Here is a 21,689-nt window from a genome sequence, read left to right on the forward strand (position 1 = left end):
TGATTTGATAGAGTTTTGCTGATGCTCTCTGATCCCTCCAGCTTTTTGTTTAATATGTGCTCACCCTGGTTTGCAGTGTTGTTAGCTCACAGGAGAGCCAAGTTTACTTTCTGCTCTTGTGTGGAGCAGGCTGATGACCAGATTTTAGCTTTGACCAGAGGAAACAACCAGAGGTTGCTCAGAGAAGCTGTGGAATCCCCCTCAATGGAAGTGTCCAGGGCCAGGTTGGATGGGGCTTGGAGCAACCTGGTCTAGTGGCAGGTGTCCCTGCCTGTGGTAGGGGGGTGGAACTCTGTGATCTTTAAGGTCCTTTCCAACCCAAACCATTCTGTGATCCTATGAAACAGGAAAGGTGTTTCTGTATCTAAAGAGCTGAGTTGACAAGGGAACAAGAGTCCTCTTTTATTTGCAACAGAAACCTTGGGGACCAAGTATTCTTTCATTACCTTCATTTTGGCTAAACGTACCATTAAGGTCCAGTCATTTTTGGTTTTGTATGCCAACACTTTAAAGAGGAAGAGTTTGACATCTTCAGTTTTCTTCCCTCTCTCTAGAGGGAAGTATACAAAAAAACCCCGTCTTTCTTTCAGTCAGCAGTGATCTCATCATACCTCTGCTGTTCCAGCCCTCTGCAGAGGGAAGACCATAGTTCTGTAAGCGTCTACGTATGTAAGGGTGTCTGAACTCCCAGTATACTCAGTGGAGATCCAGTTAAGGGAATCTAGAAGGTGATGCATCTGGCCTAGAACAAGCCCATGTAGCTGGTCAGAATCAGTTAGGCAAGACAGATTTCACCAATGTGACTATGGAACTGTCAATGGGAGGGCAGTGCTGGTGAAGGTGAAGCAGAAATACGCTTTTGTGCCATAATAAGATAGATCTTTCAGGTGTAAAATGGTAACAGAAACCAGATGGAAAGTGATGCCATGTTAGCAGGTGTCTCCAAGAGAAACCGAAGCTGTGCACCTTTGCAGGGGATGCCATTTCACTAGGGGAAATGAGCGGGCGGTTTGGCAAAGAACAGTGAGTGGTGGTGGGCAGCTGCACAAACACAGCATTGTCTGTGATGACGGAGCAAAGTGCCAGTCCTGGCGATAATAAATCTCAGCCAATAGATCAACTTTGCTGCATCTGGCAGTACAGATCACAGTTACATCTAAGTACTCTGACAGGCGTGTTCTCTGAGAGCGACAAGCTCTCATACAGCACAAAGATGTGTGTCCTGGCAGAGAAGAGAGTAACTGTCGATGTATTTCTGTTGCATAAGGAAAAAAAAATGCTTTCCTTTAATCATGACCAAGGAATGAAGCAGAACTGTTTGGCAAACCAGCAAGATCTCTCTGCTCTTAGCTGGGAGTGAATGTGCTAATGTGAATGGAGCTAAAAGTGGGATAGTCTTTTATAGGGGATGTATGTCTCTTTCACTAGGGGATTTATTTAAAGTGCTCACTGTCTGACGCATGGCAAATACTCTTGCTCTTCAGAGGTATTTTTATCAGCCCCAGGAATAAGCCTTCCGAGTGGTCTGGAAGATAGAGAGGTGATTAGCAGCAATCAAATGGCACTGTGGGCAAGGAAATTATCTTAAGTCTTCTGTGACAAGCAGCTTCGGAGTGTGTCGGGAATTAGCTGCTGATTACTGCCCCGCTGAAAGTTGCAGCTGGCTTATGGCTTGTCAGTTACTGCCTTTTTTCCCTAGGTGAATTAAAATCTTCGTAGCAGGAGGGGTCAGCCTGAAGACGCCTGTGTTATTGACAGATGGAGAAGATGGTGAGCACAAAGCTTTCTGACCTGAGACTGTGTATCCTCAGGGAGACTGGTGGCTGAAATGGAGCTGGGAAGGGTGATACTTGATGTAGGCACTTCAAATGTGGCATATTTGACACCGACTGCTGCAAGAGAACCAGATCTGTAGCTGAATTTGTCCTTTGGCCACTCACGGAGGTACAGTTAAGACAAGGCCATCTGTCCTCTGTCCACTGGTCCAGGTAATTCTCCCAACCAGTTTGATCTTGAAAATACCTACCCAGCACTGTGTGAGAATGCAGTGACCACGAGAGCAAAGATGAACAATGTCATGTCTTGTATCCAAAGATCACAGAAAAACTATGACAACTCACTTGGGATTTGAAAGTTTGTATGTCTTCTGCTGGTTTATTATTACAAGGTCTGAAGCACAGAGAATATGAGCTGATCCTTCAGCTTGTATTTGAGTTTCAAATCTTGGCGTTTGTTTTTTTTCTCCAGCTCTTTCAGTGCTTCAGCGTGCCATGTATGGTGCTGAAATAATGCAGCATCTGTCCCCTCATGGTATTTCAGTTCCTGGCTGATGGAAATACCATGAAAGAAACACATCTTAAATGATCTTAGCCTCATAAATGGCTCATTGAAACATTTAGAAATTCTGTAAAACCAGAAACACAGGCAATAAAATCAGTATTTTTAAGCATTGGCAGTGCAGGATATTTGGGTTTGAGTTCCTGTGGAATAGTTTTCATTGCCCAGACAACCTGTTTGTAGCTTGCTAAAACTGCTCTGCAGCTGTCCTTAGAAATGAAACAAACTTGTGTTACAGGCATCCTGAAACAAGCTAAGATGATAAACAAACAAGGATAAGAAAACGGTGTTGGAAAAATGTTGAAGAGGAGCTCCCGATTACTAACTGTCTCTTCTTTCTGCTACTGGCCTTTCTAAAACAACTGGGAAGGTCTAAGCAGTTTTTTTTCCTGATTCCCTGAAAGCAGATAGTCATAAATTGAGTGTATCTGCTGTTCTACTTTGACCTTTGGTGTATTCTTTGGTGGAACTGAAAATGATGTTTGTAGGGGAATGAAAAGAGTGGGTTGACTGACATTGATAATATGCAGCTGTGGCCTTGCTTTGACGATGTGCAGCTGAGCTCCTACAGCAAAGTGGTTAAATAGCGCTGAGGAGTGGGGGAAAGAAAGAACCTGGATGAAACAGACAAGGAGCAGTGTGGTCTGGCCTCTGGAGGATGGAGAAACAGCATGGAGGGTAGAGTCTGACCAATAGTGCAGCTTTTTGCTGCTTGCTAGTTTGTTTGTGTTGTGTTATTTCCTGACTGCTGTAAATTAAATTGCAACAGATGTTCTTACTCTTTCTGTGTATCTAACTTTCAAGTTCATGGGGTCCTAGAGGTAAACCAATGAGATCTGAGTATGTATCTGCTTTTTGTGGAGGAAGCAGAACTACTACTTGGTCTACAGCACCTTGAATAAGGTGTTGCATGATGTGAGATGATACCTGATATATAAAAACCTGGCTATGAGCTAGGGATGTGGAGTGGTCGGCTCTGAAACAGTCCCTTCCTCTCCAGTGTCCCACTCTTCATTCATCAGCGTGGGCAATTTTACCTCGGGGGGAAAAAAGCAAATATTGACCATAACATATTACTGATGGTTTTTAAAATAAGGTTACTGTCCCATTCTGCAGAAAGGTAAACAGATGCACTGAGAGATGAGGCGACTTGCTGTAGATTAGCTAGAAGGTCTATCGCAGGGGCTGGTAGTCTAAGTCTGAGTCTAAGCCCGAGCCAGGCTGTAGGAAACAGCTCCCTGAGAAACCATCCAGTCACTCTGTAGGCTCCTGGCGTTCTCCCACACCTGGAGTAAGCTCCTTGCTTGCTTGCCTCACTCCCAAGCTGGGCCAGCCTGTGATGTGAGTTGAGGCTTATGGAGGCACACCACCACAGCTGCCTCCTCACCTGGAGGAAATGGGTACAGGTGTGTTCAGACCTTTCTTGGTGTGTACATCCCACCCAGTCTCTGCACACCTACACAGGGTCCTGGATTGAGTGGTGTATATCACCTTGGACTTAACTCAGTTTTCAGGCAAGAGTATGGATGCTGCTTGATTCAGGGCTGAAAACCCACCCACATTGTAAAGAAGATGTAGACTAAATCCCTGCAGTGATTTAGAGTGCTCTCAATATGTGATTCAACTCGTTACTGAGAGATCATTTCTAGCTACTTTGAAAGGAAACAAGCGCTCAACAAAAGAAACTCAACCAGACCAAAGTATTTTTAGAGGTAATATTTACCTTCAGAATGCAGCAATAGAAGTTAAAAAAAAAAAAGAAAACCCCACAAAATATCTAAAATCTTGAGTTGAGAATGTACAAAACAAAGTCATAATAAAAAGAAAATTGCTTTACAAAGTCTCAAAATGAATTTTAACAGTAAACATGTATGAAAGCATGGAAAATCTAAAATAAGGGTTTTGTATATATTGAATAATAAATTACAATTCTAAAAATAAAGGAAGGAAAGCAGTAACTATTCTGACTCAAGTAGAGAATCTTTCATAACAACTTTCTTTGGGGGAACAGCACTGATGATAGCTGTAGGTCTTGGCTTGACAGTTTCCAGTAGCATTGAGTACATCCCAGGAACTGAAAAACAAACTGATAAATACCTCCCCCAACCCCAATAGTGACAACAATTTGATTTTCTTTTCTCCTATTCTTTTCTTAATGGCTAAGAGAAAACCTACCCAACCCACCCATCAATATGAACGTAAGTATATATGTGTGTTTAGGATGCCCTTCTTAGAAAAAGAAGATGGCATAAAGGTGTGTGTTTGCCGATGCCCAGGTCGTTTGGTTCTTATTGATCCTACTCATCCTTTCTTCTGCATTATTTCAGAGAAGCCCAATAAAACACCACCCATCCCCCCTCCCACCCCAACACTCCAGGGGGAAGAAACTACCCTAAGGTGCCCATGGATGGATTTTTTCCCTTGTGCTTCTAACAGTGTCAGGGCTCTGGGTTGTGGTGTAGCACCAAGTCTGTTGGGTTGGCCAGGTGAGGGTTGTTCTCCTCCAGTGTCAAGGCAGACTGCGTTTGTCCTGTCTGTATGCAAACTCCAAGATGACGACCCTGAGAAGTCCTTAGGGTGCAGATGAATCCCTGTGTGTAATGTGGATAAACCAGGAGATTTTTTTTTTTTTTTTAATTGTGGACTTTCTTTTTTGTCTTAGACACTTCTCTCTTGCTTTCCAGAATCTCCTATTTCTTTGGCTTGGAGTTGCCAAAGGTGACAAAGACAACTCCTGGCTCCTGAAAACTGCCGTTGGTGTGGAAGTCTTCACTTGGGCTCTTCAGGTACCTCCGAAACACGGGTGAGGCTGATACCTCATATTGGGGATGAGAGACCACATCGCACGTGGAAGATGTTTGTGTCTCAGACTGCTTGGTGACTGTGGTGGATGAAGTGATGATTTTGTTTCCAAACTGGTCCATTTCCTCATACTGCTCCATAACAGTCCGAGTGGCTCCATAGAGCTTGGAGCCATCGGGCCCTGTCTGAAGCTCCAAGATGCTTTTCTGCCTCCGCGGATTTTGCGGGCTGGGGACGTTCAGGGAGCAGTAATCTGAAAATCCTCCTTTCATCCCACAGTGGCAGCTGCCTTTGGAGGTGTCTGGAGGGCACCTCTCTTTCTCACTGATGGAATGGTTGGTGTTGCCAAGGGTGTGCTGTTTCACTGAGCTCAGCCCAGCTTTTGTTTGGACAGGCTCTGGTGACTTCTCAAAGGGGGTCATGTCATGCCCAGTAGACCCTGCTGATGGATGGTTGAAGGAGCTAAAGCTGCCCTGAGCAAAAGCATCTCTCTTTCCTGGAGTGTCAAGACAGTCTGGTGAAGGGATGTCCCAGGGGGAATGTGCTGTCCTGGGTGATTCTGTTGGTTTCCTGGCAGCAGACTCGATGGAGATGTAGGAAGGTGAGGAGGGAGAGCTGACGCGAGACTGAACGAGGTGGGGGACCTCTAGCTCTGCCTTGGTTACCTCAGTCTTTTCTGCCACCTTTGCACCTTCCACAGATGCTGCTTCCCCTGTTTCCAATGTCATTCCCTCCTGCTTGGCTTTGCTTGAGACAATGCTGATTTTACGGATATTGCTGCTGCTCACAGAGCTTTGGGTACTCCCCAGAGACTCCTTGAACAACCCTGAGAGCCCAGCGATGTCCGACTCGGACTTGAGACTAGAGACAGAATAAAGAGCTTTCTTGATGGCCTCCTCGATGTCCAGGAGCCGGGCAAGTGTCTGCTCCTTCAGGTGGATAATCTCAGCACTGGCCCGTTCCAGGTCCCCGAACACCAGCTCCACCGAGGGGACACTGTCAGCATCTTCCTTTGCCAGTGTCTCAGCCCTGTTCTGTTGCTTGGCCTGGTGGGCCTTCTGATGAACGACCCAGTCAGGGACTTTCTCAAAGAAGCTCTTCAGAGCTTTTACGTCCACTTTGCTTGTCTCCTCCTCAAACTCCCTCACCCGAGTCAGGATCTCTTGCAGCTCCTTCTGTCTCCTGATGTTCTCAAAGATCTCCATAGCCTCCTTGACATTGCCTTTCATGATCTCCTCTTTGTGTACTGACAGCCTCTTCCGACGCTCATCTTCTGTTTCTCTCTTGGTTTTTTCCCTCATAACAACACCTGGCTTCTCCTGGGCAGGTGTCTCTGCCTCCCCATCAGGACATTTCAGTTGCCCACTATTCTCCTGCTGTTGCTGCTCAAAGGAGTTCATCGACTGCTGATGGCAAGACATTGATTGACACATTTGCCTCCTTTCATTTACCTGCTGCAGGACTCTTTGACTATCCCATGATTCATAAGAATTAGACACACTTTCCCTTTCCACCTTGGATGGGGCATGCTGTGCAATGTCACCTTCTCTCTTTGGATGAGTGGTGTGACCCACAAGGGAGGTGCTTGGCTGAGTCTGTCCTGGCACATTGAGTGTCTGTGCTCTACCAGGACAGGTTGGATGTGATACTGAAGAGCACCCATTCTTGTCTTGGCACAGATCTGTATGCCTCTGAACTACTTCACCTGGGCATCTCCTTGGAGCTGCTGCTTTCCCACTCATCATTCCCTGCTTGACTTCGAAACTAACCACTCCGTTTGTCATTGGTTTTGAAGTCTTAGCACTGTCTGATTCCACTTTTCCTTGTCCTCCTTTGCTGGCCTTGTACCTTTCCTCTGCAATTTGAAGAGGGGTTTTGGCAATGTTTTTTGGCATCTTGGTCTCAGGGCTCACACCCTGGGCGGTGACAGGCGTGTTCACAGGTGTCTCCAAAGTGCAGCATTTTGCCTGAACCTCCCCAAGGCCTGATTGTTCATGAACTTCCATACAGCTTAATTCCAGCTCTGTGGGAGGAGGCTTTGGCTTGCTGATATCCCTCAGGCCTGCAGGTTTTGGAGGCAGGGGTGGAGGGATGGGTTTGGCTGGTCTGGTTGTGCTGTTATTTGCAGAGGCAGAATGTGCCTCATGTAAGAGGTGCTCAGGTTTGGGAGGGGGAATAGGTTTTTTCCTGGGTGGGGCAGTAATTTCTGGTTTTGGAGGAGTCCTGGGCTTCTCTGCAGGACTCTGATCACTGGGTTTGCAGGACAAAGAAGGAGGGGAAAGAAGAGGGGTCTGGAATGGTGCAGAACATCCTGGGGCTTCATCTTTGCTGGTTGGTAGTGGAAGGGCACCTTCATTGGTTGCTTTGGTTGAGGGCGGGCAATGCTCTGCTTTCATCACAGCAACTGAGGGAGGAGGAGGAAAGTCATTATCAGCCTGCGACCCTGAAGCCACTACAGCAGTCTGGTTACTAACGACTTGAGTCTCATTTTTCTTTTTACACACAGAATAGGACTGCCCTGCATTTCTGTATATCATAGCGGCTTTAAAATCCCCTCTGGAGACATTAACGTTAGACTTTTCCAGTGACTGAAGTGTGGCTTTTAAATTACCTCGGACAACATCCTCCTTTTCTACCAGGCGCTGTTCTGTGGCGGCACTTTGCAGTGCTCTGATAGCTGTCTGTACATCCCCTCTGATAATAACATCTCTTTCTTCTTGCACTGATTGCTCTTTGTAATCAGACTCAACAAAAGGGTTTATATAGGTTTTCACAGGTGTGGCAGTATAAAGGCCATCCTTAATGCTAACATCTCTACTAGGCACAACTTGGCTTTCCTGGCTCAATAGTTGTCCTCCCTGTACTTCCTCTGAAGCACTGACCTTTTTGTGTGATGCTATGCTCTTCTGAGACACGCTCGTGTGGGTCTTGGATGCCTCCTGGACTCTAGTGGTGGTGGTCCTGACGGCAGTGCTGCTGCTCTCCTGCGTGGTGGATGCTGAGTCTTGCTGCCGTACAGTTGACTGAAGGGTCACTGTCCCCTGCGTGCTGGCTGCCTGCTGCCTATAGGCCGTGTAGACCTCCTCTCTGTTCTTCTGTAGCTTGCTCTGGACATGGTGTTGAATGTTTTTTGCTTCTGCTGTTGCTAGCCTGAGGCTTTGCATTGCAGCCTGAAGATCACTCCCGAGGGCCTTTTCTTCTGGCTGCATCTGGCTGGCTTCCCCAGTCATCATGTTCTGCTGTTTCCCAGACACTTCTCCCCTCTGAGCTGTCACTTGGGTTGGAAATTTGCCTTGCATCGTAGCTTTGGGTTCCTTCAAACCGTCAGTGGTAGCTGCTTCTTTCTCTGCCTTCTTGCTGACATCTGCAACCCTCTGGATTGACTTGGTAGTCACTTTAAGCCCCCCCGACAGAATTTCTTCCTTTCCCTTCACTGTGGGCAGGGGCTTCCCAAGACACTGCACAGTGGTTCCTGTCACACCCGCTGCAGGCACAGCCTCTCTCTCTAACACACCCTCTTTGCCCATGCTTTCATATGTGAACACCTTTTCTGCTCCCTCCACAGCCCCCGGCTCACCCTCTGCAACTGCTTTCTCTATTTGTTCTTTGTTTGGTAAGATATGTATCTTAGCCCCCTGCACAACCCGTGGGGCACTCTCATCTGCCCCCTGCTCTGCTTGGGAAGAGATGAGGGATTGTATCTCCGATTCCTGCTGGAGATTCTTCAGATAGTCTAGATCTCCCTTCTCAATGCAGCTCGCAAAAAGCTGGACATTCCCCTTCTCATTGTCCTCACGCTTAACGGTCGCTGCTGCTTTCTGCTCCTGAGAAGAAGCCAACAGGTTCCCTATCGTTGACTTCACATCCCCCTTGACTACTTTCTGCTGGACAGAATGGAACAGGAGGGAGTAGAGAGTCATCTTCACTGATCCCGACTTTGTCTCTTGTAAGACCATCCCCTTTTTGATGGAAGCGTCTTGACTGAGGAGACTTTGTAAAGCCTTAGTTACATCACCGCTTAAGTCCTCTTTGCCTTTAACAGCTTCGCTCTGGTCCAGTAGCTGCAATGGGCTTACTTTGATCTTGCCCTCTCTGTCCTCCTCCACCAGCACACTCTGTGCTTCCACATTGGTTCTGTGCAGGAGCTGCAGCATGATCCTTTGCAGATGGCCTCCCACAATCTCCTCTTTCAGGACCTCTGGAGCCCCTGGGCTGCTGAGCTGGTACTTCACCATCTTCACACTCTCCATATCATTGGTTTCGATGAGGATTCCATCATGCTGAATAGCCTGGCAAGCACAGAGTGTCTCTAAAGTCTCCTTCATGGTCCTTTCTTTCAGTTCTGTTTCTATACCACCTTCAGAAGCACTAAATTTATCCAAGGGTGTGCTCTCAAAGAGCCATGTTGTACTTTTCACATCTGCACGAGGGATGGCTTCTTGGGCCCCAGTACTGGCCATCACTTCTCGGTCCTTAAGGGTGTCCATTGGCTGGGTTTCAAACAACCAGGTGCAGCGTTTTACGTCCCCTTTCTGGCTGTCCTCTCTCTGCACTGTACTGATAGGTGGGCCTCTCTCCGCATCCCCGTAGAGGGAGTCCACAGGCTGGTTTTCAAAAAGCCAAGTGGATGTCCTCACATCACCCCGCTGAACATCACTGACACTGACCATCCTCACGTACTTCTTCTGGCCCACTTGCTGGGACTCAAAGAGCTGCTTGTTGGACTGAACATCTCCCTTCTGCACATCATCTACTGTTCTGGGTACAGACATCTTTCCCCCTGAGAAGGAGTCAAGAGGCTCTGTCTCAAACCTCCACCTGGCAGCCTGGACATCTCCTTCCTTGATGTCCTCTTGGGTGACAGCCCTAATCACAAACACCTCTTCTTCCTTTTTGATCTGATCCAGGGGCTTGGTTTCAAACAACCACCGGGCGCCTTTCACATCACCTTTCATGATTTCTTCTTTCTGCACTGAGGTGACCTCATGGTATCCCCCCTCTTTGTCCTGGATAGCATATAAGGGTTGGCTTTCAAAGAGCATTGTGCAGGACTTGACATTGGCTTTGCTCATGGTGTCTTTCTGGATCTTCTGGAGCTCTGTCTCATCCACTTTGTCATGGATTTGGTCAAGGGAATAGGTCTCAAATACAAACCTTTTGCCTCCAACATCTCCCCTCTTGACATCCTTCTCTGGAGGGATTTCCTGGATGCCCTCAGAGTTGTCCTTCAAGGAGTCCATAGGGTAATTCTCAAAGAGCCAAGTGAACTTGTGCACGGATCCAGCTTCAATTGTCCCATCATCCTTCTGGGATGTTGGTTTGGTGGCTGTATCCAAGGGCTTCGCTTCAAAGAACTCCTTCACTCTGGACACTTCCCCAGACTGTATCTCCACACGACTGGAGTACCGTATGGTTTTTTTTCGGTCGGCTTCACCGACAACACCACTGCCCAGGGGTTCAGTCTCAAAGAGGTGCCGGACAGTTTTGACATCAACTCCCTGTAATTCCTCCTGACTGTATGCCTTACTGACTTGTAAATACTGCTCCTCCTGGCCTTTCAGGGAGTCCAGAGGCTGAGTCTCAAACATCCATGTGTATGACTTCACATCAGCTTGGGGCACACTGCCATCCTCCTCCTGCTTCTTTTCAGCCTTCTCATACAGGGTGTGCATGGGCTGGGTCTCAAAAAGCCACCTGCAGGTCTTCACATCCCCCCGCTGGGAGATCTCCCGCTTCACCGAGGGATGCTCCTCACCTTGCATGGCTTGGTGATGAATGACGTCCATGGGCTGAGTTTCAAAGAGCCACTTGGCTGTTCTGACGTCACCAGCCACCACCTCTTGTTTTGTGATCCCCCGTATTATATCCACTTTCTTGGTGCTTTCATCAAACTGGTCCAGGGGCCTTGTTTCAAACATCCATTTGTAGTTCTTGACATCACCACTCATGATTTGCTCTCTGCTCACAGAGGTGACTTCGTGGAAGTTGCCAAAGCTATCCTTGATGGCATACAGAGGTGTTGTCTCAAACAGGATTTGGTTGGCTTTGACGTTGCCAGCTGGAATCCTTTCCTCTTCTTTGGTGACGGGCTCAGTGTCAGCCTGTTTAATGCTGTCTAAGGGGAGAGTCTCAAACAGGGTCTTGAAAGACTTCACATCCCCTTTCACTACCTCTTCCATGCTGGTGGCTGGCATTTCTTCCTCAAATGCCTTGGAGATGCTGCCAAGGGGACAGGTCTCAAAGACATGTTTTCTTTGCTTCACATCTCCTTTTTCCTCTGCTGAAAGCTCTACTTTCTTTAAACGTCCCACCTCAAAATTGTCTTTCAGGGTCTCCATGGGCTGGGTTTCGAATAGCCAGAGTGTAGATTTCACATCACCGCCAATGACTTGTTCTTTGGCTACAACGCTTTCTGAAGCTTCTCCTTTCAGAGAATCAAGAGTCTGGGTCTCAAAGAGCATTCGCTGCTTACTGACATCTGCCCCTGTGACAAAATCCGTTGAAGCCTTGAAATCCTGTTCTTCCACGGTGATTTCTCTGATGGCATCTAGGGGCTGAGTTTCAAATATCCACCTTGCTCCACTGACATCTGGCCTTCCAATCTCTTCCAATGAGATCCCACGGATTATTTGCACTTTGGAAGTGTCCTTGTTGATGGTATCCAGGGGCTGAGTCTCAAACAGCCAGCGAGCCGTTCTGACTGCATTGCTTTGAATTTCTTCTCGGCAGACAGACTTGATTTCATGGATGTTCCCAGTTTTGTCTCTGATAGCACAGAGGGGCTCTGTTTGGAAGAGCCTGACAGTCTTCTTAACATCGCCTTTTAACTCCTGGATTTCTGACTTGAGTTGTAGGATGCTCTTCTCCTCCACTGAGCAGCAGCGTCCTATAGCATCCAAGGACTGTGCTTCAAAGAGCTGTCTGGCCCCTTTCACATCACCTCCCTGGACAGGCTCCCTGAGAACCGCCTCCTGCACTTCGGTTTCATCCAAATACAGTTTGTTTAATGAGTCTAGTGGTTGGGTTTCAAACAGCCACCGGGCAGTATGCACGTCTCCTCTGGCAAGGTCTGTATCTGGTACCTTGGTTGATGTTGACAGGCTGTCCCCATTGATTGACTGGTTTTCAAACCTCAAGGAAGTACTTTTCACGTCCCCACCGGGAATGATCTCTTCTTCTGTCAGCTTCTTTGTGGCTTGATGGTCCCCAATGGTGTCAAGTGCCCAGTTCTCAAAAATCCAGCGCATGGACTGAACCTCTCCTGGAAGAACTTTGTCCAGGTTCACAGATGCCTGTGCACTGGGATCTTCAGTATTAAGCATTTCTGCCAGGTCCTCAGTCACAGCTTCTTCCAAATTCTTCCTGAGCTCAGGATGCATGTGTCTGTAGAGCCTCTTTAGCTCATTCACTTGACGCTGCTGGTAGAACTTGGAGAAGGCTTGCTTTGGAGGAGGCACAGGGAGTGCATTGAGATCCTGGCTCCCTTGAGGGGTTACCTGGACTGAGCCAAGGGCAGGAGGGGGAGGTAAGTCATCTTCCATTGTCTTGATGGCAACTTTGGATGATTTCTGTGCTTCTGACATCTTTAGGGAAACAGTTTTAAATGTCAGCATCATCTCTTACTCCCCAACCCCACGGCCGTTAATTGTGAAAACGGCAAAGGAAAAAGCCAGCCAACAAGGGAAATCCATGCACTTACTAAGCTCTGTACCTCTGGTTCAGTAGCACACAGCACTCCAAAGCATCACACCACGGCACACGCTCCAGGCTTGGTGTTAGCTCTGGTTCCACAGCAATGCACTCTAAAGCAAGGTCCCTAATCCAGGCACGTACGGTGGTTAGTCTACAGTCCCCAGGACTCAGGCCAGCTACGGTGTGACAGAGATGCCCAGTGTGGACTGTGTCAGCGAGAGTGACCGCAAGAATAACGTGAAGGCGGCTGGTTTAGGGTAGCACGCTAAAGGTTAATTTCTCCCTCCTGCTCCCAAGTGTCCAGGGCAGTGTGAGGACCTGCAGAGAGTCTGGGAACATAGGAGATGGGTGTAGGAGAAAGCCAGGGAGCTATTTGTGAAGAGGTCTTAAGAAGAAAACAGAGAGAGGGAACCAAAGTGTCAAAGTGAGCTGATGAGGACAGCCTATTTTTGGGTAGTGAGCTAGCACGATGGGCTTTGGGTAGCATCAAGGGCTGCCCACAATGCAGAAGTGAGGGCATGGGGAAGGATGTTTGGATTTGTTGGATGTTTGAAGGATTAATGATGCCTTCTGTTGGACTCTCAAGTGTACCCTACACCATCATTTGCATAAGAACAGGTGCACAGTGATACAATCAGAGACTTAAATAAAGCTCTTTGGACTTGCAGACTTGTGCAGACCTGAGGCTAACTAAGGTTTACAAACTGCTGGAATTAGCAGGCCAAATTCAGTGCTCTGTTAGGAGGAAAAAGCACAGCTGGGGAACCAGAGGTTGGGGTGACACGCATAGCTGGGGGGCCAGCAAAAGTTAGACCTGGTTAGACTGAGTCAGCCTGAGCTCTGCTCCAATTCACAGCAGTGTTGGTACCAAAAAAACCAGAGGGTGCAGGTGGGATGGGGTGGGCTGTGGTTGTTTCCCCTACCTTTGAGCCTCGCTTTATGCCCTTTTTTCTCCTTAGCTTGGGAAGCCTGGTCACCGAACTGAATACCTGCAACCTGCACCAGCCTGGCATTTATCCAAAGGGAAAGTAGCTGAGACCTGTAACCGTTATCTATGAGAGGCTGTAATCCTGGTGGCTTTCCTTTCGGTAAACAGATCTGCTGACCCTTGGCATGCCTGTGGAGTTACGTCTGTAGAGTTATGCTGGGAATATTATTAGTTGTTGCTCAAAGCAATGGTGCGCGGTGTTATTTCACTCTGTTACACGCAGATTGTTCCAGCTAAAAATAAGTACTGAGCATTAGTAAAAAAAAACCACAACAAACAACCCACCCCAGAATACCAAAATCAGCATATTTTGCAGCAAGTGTAAAATGCAAATCTTTGGCATGAGCCAACATACTTCGAATGCACTTTTTAAAATAAGGGGTGTTTTTTTGGGGATCTGTGAAGAACTTCTGAACGTGGGGAAGGGCAACCGAGCAGCTGATAGCTATATTCAGTCTGAAAGCACTGCTCGCTGCCTTCTGTGGGTATTTAAATCACACTCCACTACAGTCCACAAATATTTGGTTAGATAACAGTGCTTATCTTTAACGTTTCCTACCTTGCTTTTTTTCTGTCGGTTGGGAAAGTGAATGGAGTTGTCCTTCACAGTACTCTGCAAAAGACACAAGGAAAACTGACATCAAACTGTATAGAAAGACATGTTATCTTTGTGTGTATGTGTGTATATATATATATATATATATGAATCAGCCACAGAGGCCTGAAAACCATTACAGGTGAGATTTTTCTTTTTTTTTTTTTTTTTTTTTTGGTTCATCCGCAGCTCTGTACAGCTGGGAAAAACAATCTTATTCCAGGTCAGGAAACTTTGTTTCCAAAAGTATCAGTCAACAAACAAAATGCCAGACACTTTTGTTTAGGGCTGGGGGGGCGAGCGGGGTGGGGAACGGAACAGAACAAGCATTGATTTCTCCAAAGTGAGATTTTGAGATTTGCCTATGTTTTTGCCTATTATGCCTGATTTTTGTTTATACTTCAATATTTTAAAAAGAAAACTGTTCTACATTTGTAATTGCATTAAAGACTCTGTAATTCATTGTTTTGAAATTACTTTTTTTTTTTTTTTAATTGGGCTTCTCTCCAATTGTAATTTTCCAGTGACAGTCTCCACTCATTTAGTTTCAACTCTGACTGCTTTAGCCTGGACTCCTCCAGTACAGAGCTCTGATGCACACCCAGGAGGCTGCATCCTCTGGACAGGGACCCTGCAAAAGGTTGAGAGTGGGAGGGGGCATGAAATGTCCAGATGTGAAATGACATCCCATGGTACTCCTGGATCACCAGTGAAGCTGGGAAAATGGGAAAAACAAAGCTCAGTGCCTCATAATCATTATAACCCGAATTATCCTATGACCCCGTGATCAGCCTGGAGTGGGAGATCAGATCCCTTGATCCCAAACCAAGGGCCATAAGCAGAGGAACACAGGGAGGCTGCACTGTAAAGTTATGCCTGAGTGTGACACCTATGGACATACATACGTGTGTGGGAATGGGTACTGCATGGAGATGTTTGTGGTGCTGTGCGCTGAATATTTCCTCCATGGATATGAGTGTGCAAATATATGTGTGCAAATAAAGTAGAAATCTTATGTATGAATAAACTCTATTGGCTAGTGGATGTAGATGTGCGTGTGTTTGTCGTGTGTGTATGTGTGAATGTAGCGTGTATATATATGGGTGCGTATGTATACACAGCTTATACATCATAATACCTATCAGCACCCCTGATAACATTTATACAATACTTGCCAATGACAAAAGAAAGCTGGTCAGTTTTGGAAAACCAAACGCTGTGTTTCTCCAGATTTACGAACCCAGCCGTGTTTTCTCTCACCCTCTCAACCACTTGCTGGGCCGGGACATTGTTGGGATGCCGCTGGTGATTTGTGAGGGGGAGGACGGGGTGCGCAGTGCTTACCGGCTGTGCGGGGCTGCTGGCGTGAGCAGCAGCAGCAGCTGTCTGGGAGAGATAGAGAGCCGACAGCTCCTTCACGGAGGGTGCAGCAGACCTCCCTCGTCCTTGGTGAAGTATGTGGCTGGTGTTGTCCGATATGTCTAAAAATGACCGTGTCCTCTCATCTGAAACAGGGACAGATGTGTGCAGTGAGCTACGTGCCAGACATGCGAGGGCACAGCCAGCCTGGAGCGTGAACATCGCTTACCGAGGGCTCTGCCAGCCGCCTCCGCCACCTGCACACTGATCCCCATGGCTGCCACTGCCCTGGACCCCCAAAATTTAACACTGTGCCCTTTTGGTTCAGGGAGAAAAGATGGACATTTCCACCTCTTTCAAGACTGAAATGGACGTTAAGCCTGGATAAGAGTGACACATCAGGCAGTGACCTGATGCCATCATTCTGCTGATGGGGCACAGAGCCTGCGCCCATTCCTGCATCCCTGCGCAAGGCCATCACCAAATGTGAGTCAGTCACAGGATGTGAAGGACGCTATGCATGTTCAACTTGAACCAATTCCTCCTTTTTTTTTTTTTTTTCTCTGCAGCCCGCACTGCTCTCTTATCAGCACATAAATGCATTTACTTACCTCTCTCCTGGGAATCTGTTTCAGGAAACAGAGGTGAAGAGGCTACAAGACCTGCCCAGGGATGTAGCAGTGAGTCTTTGGCAGAGCCAGGGGGCTGAGCCCTGCTCTTAGTTTAAAGATCTGATACTCTGAGCTGCACGAGCTCCCATGGGGTGCCCACTGGTGCCCAGCATGCCATTGCTGAGATATTCAAGATTTTCCTACCTTTGTTCAGATGCCTCCCATGGAGGTGACTGCAGCTGAGGATGCCCTTATCGGGTTCATTAGGAAATGGCTACTCTGGGAGGAGGTGATCTATTAGCCAGACCTCCTGAGGGGTACATGGAGGAGCAGCTGGGTCGTTGGAGTGGTCATGCACTTTCAGATGATGCTCAAGCCATACTTCCTCTTTCCCCCCTGCTGTACTGCATCCCCCTTGGTCCTCATCCCCCTAAATAGTGGGGGTTTCCCCTCCCTCTGAGGATGAAAGCTATGTCCACCCCCAGAGAAAGACTGGTGTTGAAAAGAAAGTAACAACTTCAAGTTCTAGCTCAGAAATTTCTTTTTGCGTTACTCTGCTAGGTGTGAGCAGAATGGCCATCTCCACCTCCCATTAGAGACATATATAGAGCTTTACACCTATATGACGCATCTTAGTCCTCCAGGTTAGTCAGGGCTGTAATTTCTCTGTTACTGCTGTAAAAACACGAGAAAGTTCTCCTTTTATTTGCAAAATTGCACTGCTGCATTTGGATTTAGTGAGGTATTTGCAATGCTTTCTGTTTGAACAATGGGCTCTCTCTCCACAAATCCAGCTATTGCACAGCCAGGAAAGGGCTGATGTACTTTTTAATATGTGCACGTTAGAAGCACTGCAGCAATTCTAGTGTTCTTTGCCTTCAAATCTCAGTCCCCAAATCACGAGATTTTGTAAATAACAAACTTAATGATTCTTTTTCTTTGTTTTCTGCTTTTTGAGTTCAGATTCTCAAGTTTTTCTCTAAAATACTGAAGGAGATCTATTCTGTTTTTATTTTAAAGTGACAACAACTAATATTATATACTAACAGGATTCCAGGATCTGGTGCTTCAAATTAAATGCCAGTTCCTACAGGAACAAATGTGCACCAAAAAGCCATGAAGATAAGAGAAGAGGGACCCCAGTAAGCTTCTCAGACACTGGTCAGCATGCTGCTGGAAGGCGCCAAACCCCAAGGTTCCTTTCGTCCTTGGTTCCAGCTGCTTCTGCAGATACACAGGCATTTTGATGCAGCACAGAGGCTGGGCACATGAAGAAGCAGTGGGATGCAATACAGATTTAGCTGCCCAGTTCTGCCAGAGGTCACTGGGACACCAGGGGAGGAAACAGAAGAAGGTATTTCCTTAATGCTTTTTTTGCTATGTCACCATGTAAATATGGGACCTCTCTCCCTGATTTCTGCTGTCCACAGCTTAAACACTGAGTCAAAAGGAACAGCGGAGACAGTGGCACTGCTGGGGCAGATTTGGTGCAGCTTAAGACAGGCTTGCGAGGTTACAGCCACCCTCTCATGGCATCAGTTTTTCTCTGCTGTGGTCAAGAGGCCCCAGACTTTGACCAGATCCCTGGCTTTTTGAGATGAACAGCACCCTGGAAATGGGAAGGAGAGGGTCAAGGCACCAGAGACACAGCTTTTACAGGAGCTGGTGCCAATATCTGCTAAGACAAGCCCCTCTATCTGCTGCAATGGGCTTCTCCCTTCATTTGGATGCTCAAGGCATGTGGCTGAAGGAGTCTACTCTGTAAAAACTGAAAATGAAGCAATTGTCAGTGAAAGTACCTTGGATTTCATGGTCTTTCCTTATTATGACCGTACCCTGTAAGAAGAGCATTGAAGCATGTGCTGAATTAGCTGCAGAAAGCTTTGAAGAGGGCTTTGAAAAATCTTGCCTGGGAATCTCTTTCTTTTCTCCGGCATTGCTGAATTACCTACTGGAAAGGCATAAGGGGTCCAATCAGTCTGGAAAACAGAAGCTTTCTTCCTTGCAAGGTAATGAGGTTTGGCTAAGACTCCCAGTAAGAGCAATGGGGAGAGCTGGGGAAAGTCAGCCTTGCTAGCTTTAAAGTAGAAAGAAAAACAAGCACAGATTTGCAGCCTTTCTGGTTCAGAAAATGAACACAAGCCCTTGGCAAGGGCACAGCCATGGCTGAAAAAACTCTCTTAAAAAATACCTCTAGGAGATGGGAGCACTTCACGGCAAGGCAGGGACCCTGCCTAGGCTGACACTTGCTGTGCTTAACCATTTTGGTGCTAAGTGCTTAGCGAAAGCATCCCCATGTCCTAGAGCTGGGCTGGTAACATTTAATGGTCTGCTCCCACCCCAGGCCATGGATATGAACTGATATAATTTGTATTGGCCCATGGGCCTGGGTTGAGATGCTGCACAAAGAAGAGCAATGTACCTCTTCAACCAAGAATGAGTAATGCAGCTGAAGGAAGGTTTCCAGTCCATGCAGTGGAAAATAGCACAGCCTCAGTGCTGCCTAGTCCTTTATCCATTAGCTTGGATGGATGAAAGGCCACAGGGCTTCTGTTTTAATGATGGATATAATTAGATACAAGGCATTTGTTGAAGCCTTCCCCTTATCACTGCCTTTGTTTTCTTTGTTTTTTCTCTTCTCCTTTTTGACATTTTTGCAGTGCACAGGCTGTGCACAGCCCTCTGCTTATCGCTTCTCACAAAACTGCCTGCCTTAGATAGGGGCTGCTCAAACCCGCCGGGCGGGCGGCTGGCTCTGCGCTTGCGGCAAGTCTGGTCGCTCCACGCAGCTCTGCCTGACAAAACAGGCTGCTGCCACCCTCAAAATTGCTAATTATAGATAAGAGTGAAAGAACAACAGTTCATTCCACTAACGAGAGAGCCGAGCTGTCACGTGTGTGCAGCTAACGGTGTCCAAGGGGCACCTAGGGCATCTCAAGAGTTGTGAGCATGGTGTCGCTGCACAGCATCCCATGGGAGGGATGGGGGAACTTCCCAGCTGGGGATGCTAAGGCAAAGCCAAAGGGTGTTATGCAGACTGGGCTTAGGGTGTCATTTATTGTGGATGAGACAGAGTGCATGGAAGTCCAGTCTGAGACCTGTGCTGGGTCCATGTTTCTGTCTTGCCGAGCAAAAAGTCTCCGCTGGCACGTTTGGCATCCGTTCCAGTGCTGAGTGATGCATCCCGAGTGGCGCCGATTGACTAGCACTAACTGCGGCCCCAGGGATTTAAAACCTGATACTTCAAGCATTAAATCATCCCCTGGGAGCTAAAATAGAAGAGCTCCTGAGGACCCCCTCCTCCCGTCCCACCCAGCGGCTGGCACCGTGGCCGACGGTGCTGCTATCTCAGGGAAGGATATGGGGAATGTTCCTCCCCGCTGGGGTTTGTCGGCAAAATGTCCTTCGTGCCAGTGTCTGGCGCCAGATGAATCTGCACATTTCATGTGAGGGGCTGCAATGTCAGAAGTGCTTGTAGGGAGCAGCTGTTGGGGTTTCTTGAGTTCTTCCCTTGCCCAGGTATGTGTGGCTCAGGCTCAGTTTACAGCCTTTCTGCCCCATAAGCTGCACCCCAGGCAGGCAGGGAGGGCTATGGGAGCTGGAAACTTGGAGGGGGGAAAATTATTCCTTGTATTTATTTGTACACACTGATCTTTCTAGCCACGGGGGGAATAGGCAAGGCAACAGGGGAAAAAGACTTAAATACGAATCTAAAAATTCACTGACTTCCTCTTCAGCTATAACCCATAAATCACTCAATTGCTTTGTCTCCTGCTGAAGATAATATTACAGGTCTCTTGAACCATAATCATGTTACATCTGACAGCCCACTCCCAACGAGTGGAAAACAAATCACTAACAAAACCCTTCTCCTTCCTTCCTCTGAGAAAACCCCATCTCACCAGTAACACAGCAGCTCTGGCTTGCTCTGCTTTCTATTTAAACCACTATCCTATAGAGAAACAATGCTACCCACCTGCTGTGTCCACCACCTCTGCCGCTGGCACTCCTTCGCAGCCCGGCTCCCATCACCAAACCCAGTGAGCTACCAAGCGCCTGAGTCACCTATTAAAAAAGGAAGCTGCAAGCTCAGCACCAGTCTCCCGGGTCGCCTGGCCAACCACATGTCATCGGCTTTGCTCCCAAAATCAGCCACCCTGAGCAAACACAGCTGCTAAGCAAAGCCCTTTGTGTCCCCGTGTGCGCCCCACGGCGGGTCTGTGAGCTGGGGCTTGTGTAATGGGGCCTGAGATCAGCCTGGGGCTCGTACAGGGCTTGCACGAGCTGGAGGGAAAGGGACAGCACAGTGGTGCCAGCTGTGCCAGGGTCCCGTCCCTCTCCATCGCTCACTGAAGGGAGTGATGCTCGGGAGAGCATCCCACCCCAGCTGGCTGAATCCAGCATCCTCCATCACCTGCTCAGTGATGCCTGACATTGCTCCTCTGCAGATCAGCTCTGGGTTTGCCACAGTGGCTGCTGGACCTGGCGTGTCCCACGCCACGTAGCAGAGATGTGTTACGGTCTCAACCTTTGGCTGTTCCACGGCTCACGTGCTGTGAGATATTCGGCACATCCCACAGTGCAGGAGCCAAACCCCAATACTCAAAGGCTGGTGGGAGCAAAGGGAGCTGTGTCCTGGAGTTTCTTAACACCACAGAAATCAGGGCAGGAAAACAGTGATTTCTTCACATTGTTGAAGGGACTCTATTTTCCAAGGGGATGGAGAGAGGTGAACCGACACAAAAATGCTCCTGGGTTTGTGGTGCTCTGGGCTGGCTGTTTCCTGAGAATTTGGGGCCATTTCTCCTATTCCTCCTGTCTGAGATGGGTTGTGGGTTACTCCCAATTGGATGGTCACTACCAGTTCAGTCCTCTGACTCAGGCTGTGTGGCTGGACACGTGTCCCCCTTCCCAACTGCTTGCCCCTGGCAGGCATGTCGGTGAAACCTCAACAACTCACTGTCCCCCTCCTGAAGCTGGAAGCCTGTAGCTGCAGGTGGGGACCCCATTTCTAAGCGCCTCTCTCCCTAGATGTGGGAGCTGCATGCGCTGAATCACACCTACCCCATCCTCCTCCCAGCTTTGCCCCCTGGAGAACTGGTCCTCTGACAAAAGGGGCTCCTAAATACTGGCACCGCTCCACGGCTGGGCTGGGGGAATTTGCACGGGTGGGTAAACATCCATAAAAGCTGGCTGGGAAACCAGTGCTGCCGCTTAATCCGGGAGCCTGGCAGCCCATTGGGGTGCTCGGTCAGCAGGGGAAGGTTTAAATCTCTGCCCCCAACCCCTGCGCTGGTGGCCCTGT

The 21,689-nt window shown here is 48.0% G+C and overlaps 1 protein-coding gene and 1 long non-coding RNA gene across 2 annotated transcripts; one reads left to right on the forward strand and one right to left on the reverse strand.

Annotated features, from left to right (window-relative positions):
- The first annotated feature begins 275 nt into the window (after positions 1 to 275).
- On the forward strand, positions 276 to 14,584 carry LOC119147694. The gene is made up of 3 exons (XR_005104122.1): positions 276 to 1,770; positions 5,022 to 5,123; positions 13,791 to 14,584. It is a non-coding gene; the product is annotated as an uncharacterized LOC119147694 (long non-coding RNA).
- XIRP1 (xin actin binding repeat containing 1) lies at positions 4,240 to 15,914 on the reverse strand. Its single transcript, XM_037386979.1, has 3 exons — positions 15,759 to 15,914; positions 14,379 to 14,432; positions 4,240 to 12,722 (listed from the first exon to the last, which is right to left on the reverse strand). The coding sequence occupies exon 3, from the start codon at positions 12,720 to 12,722 to the stop codon at positions 5,028 to 5,030; it is 7,695 nt and encodes a 2,564-aa protein (XP_037242876.1). The 5' UTR covers positions 14,379 to 14,432; positions 15,759 to 15,914; the 3' UTR covers positions 4,240 to 5,027.
- Between the last annotated feature and the right edge of the window lie 5,775 nt (positions 15,915 to 21,689).

The sequence above is a fragment of the Falco rusticolus genome, chromosome 4 (genome assembly GCF_015220075.1).
Source record: "Falco rusticolus isolate bFalRus1 chromosome 4, bFalRus1.pri, whole genome shotgun sequence".
Taxonomy (NCBI): Eukaryota; Metazoa; Chordata; class Aves; order Falconiformes; family Falconidae; genus Falco; species Falco rusticolus.

Excerpts from the sequence above, each read along its gene's own strand:
- XIRP1 (XM_037386979.1), bottom strand. The coding sequence starts at position 12,722 with ATGTCAGAAGCACAGAAATCATCCAAAGTTGCCATCAAGACAATGGAA.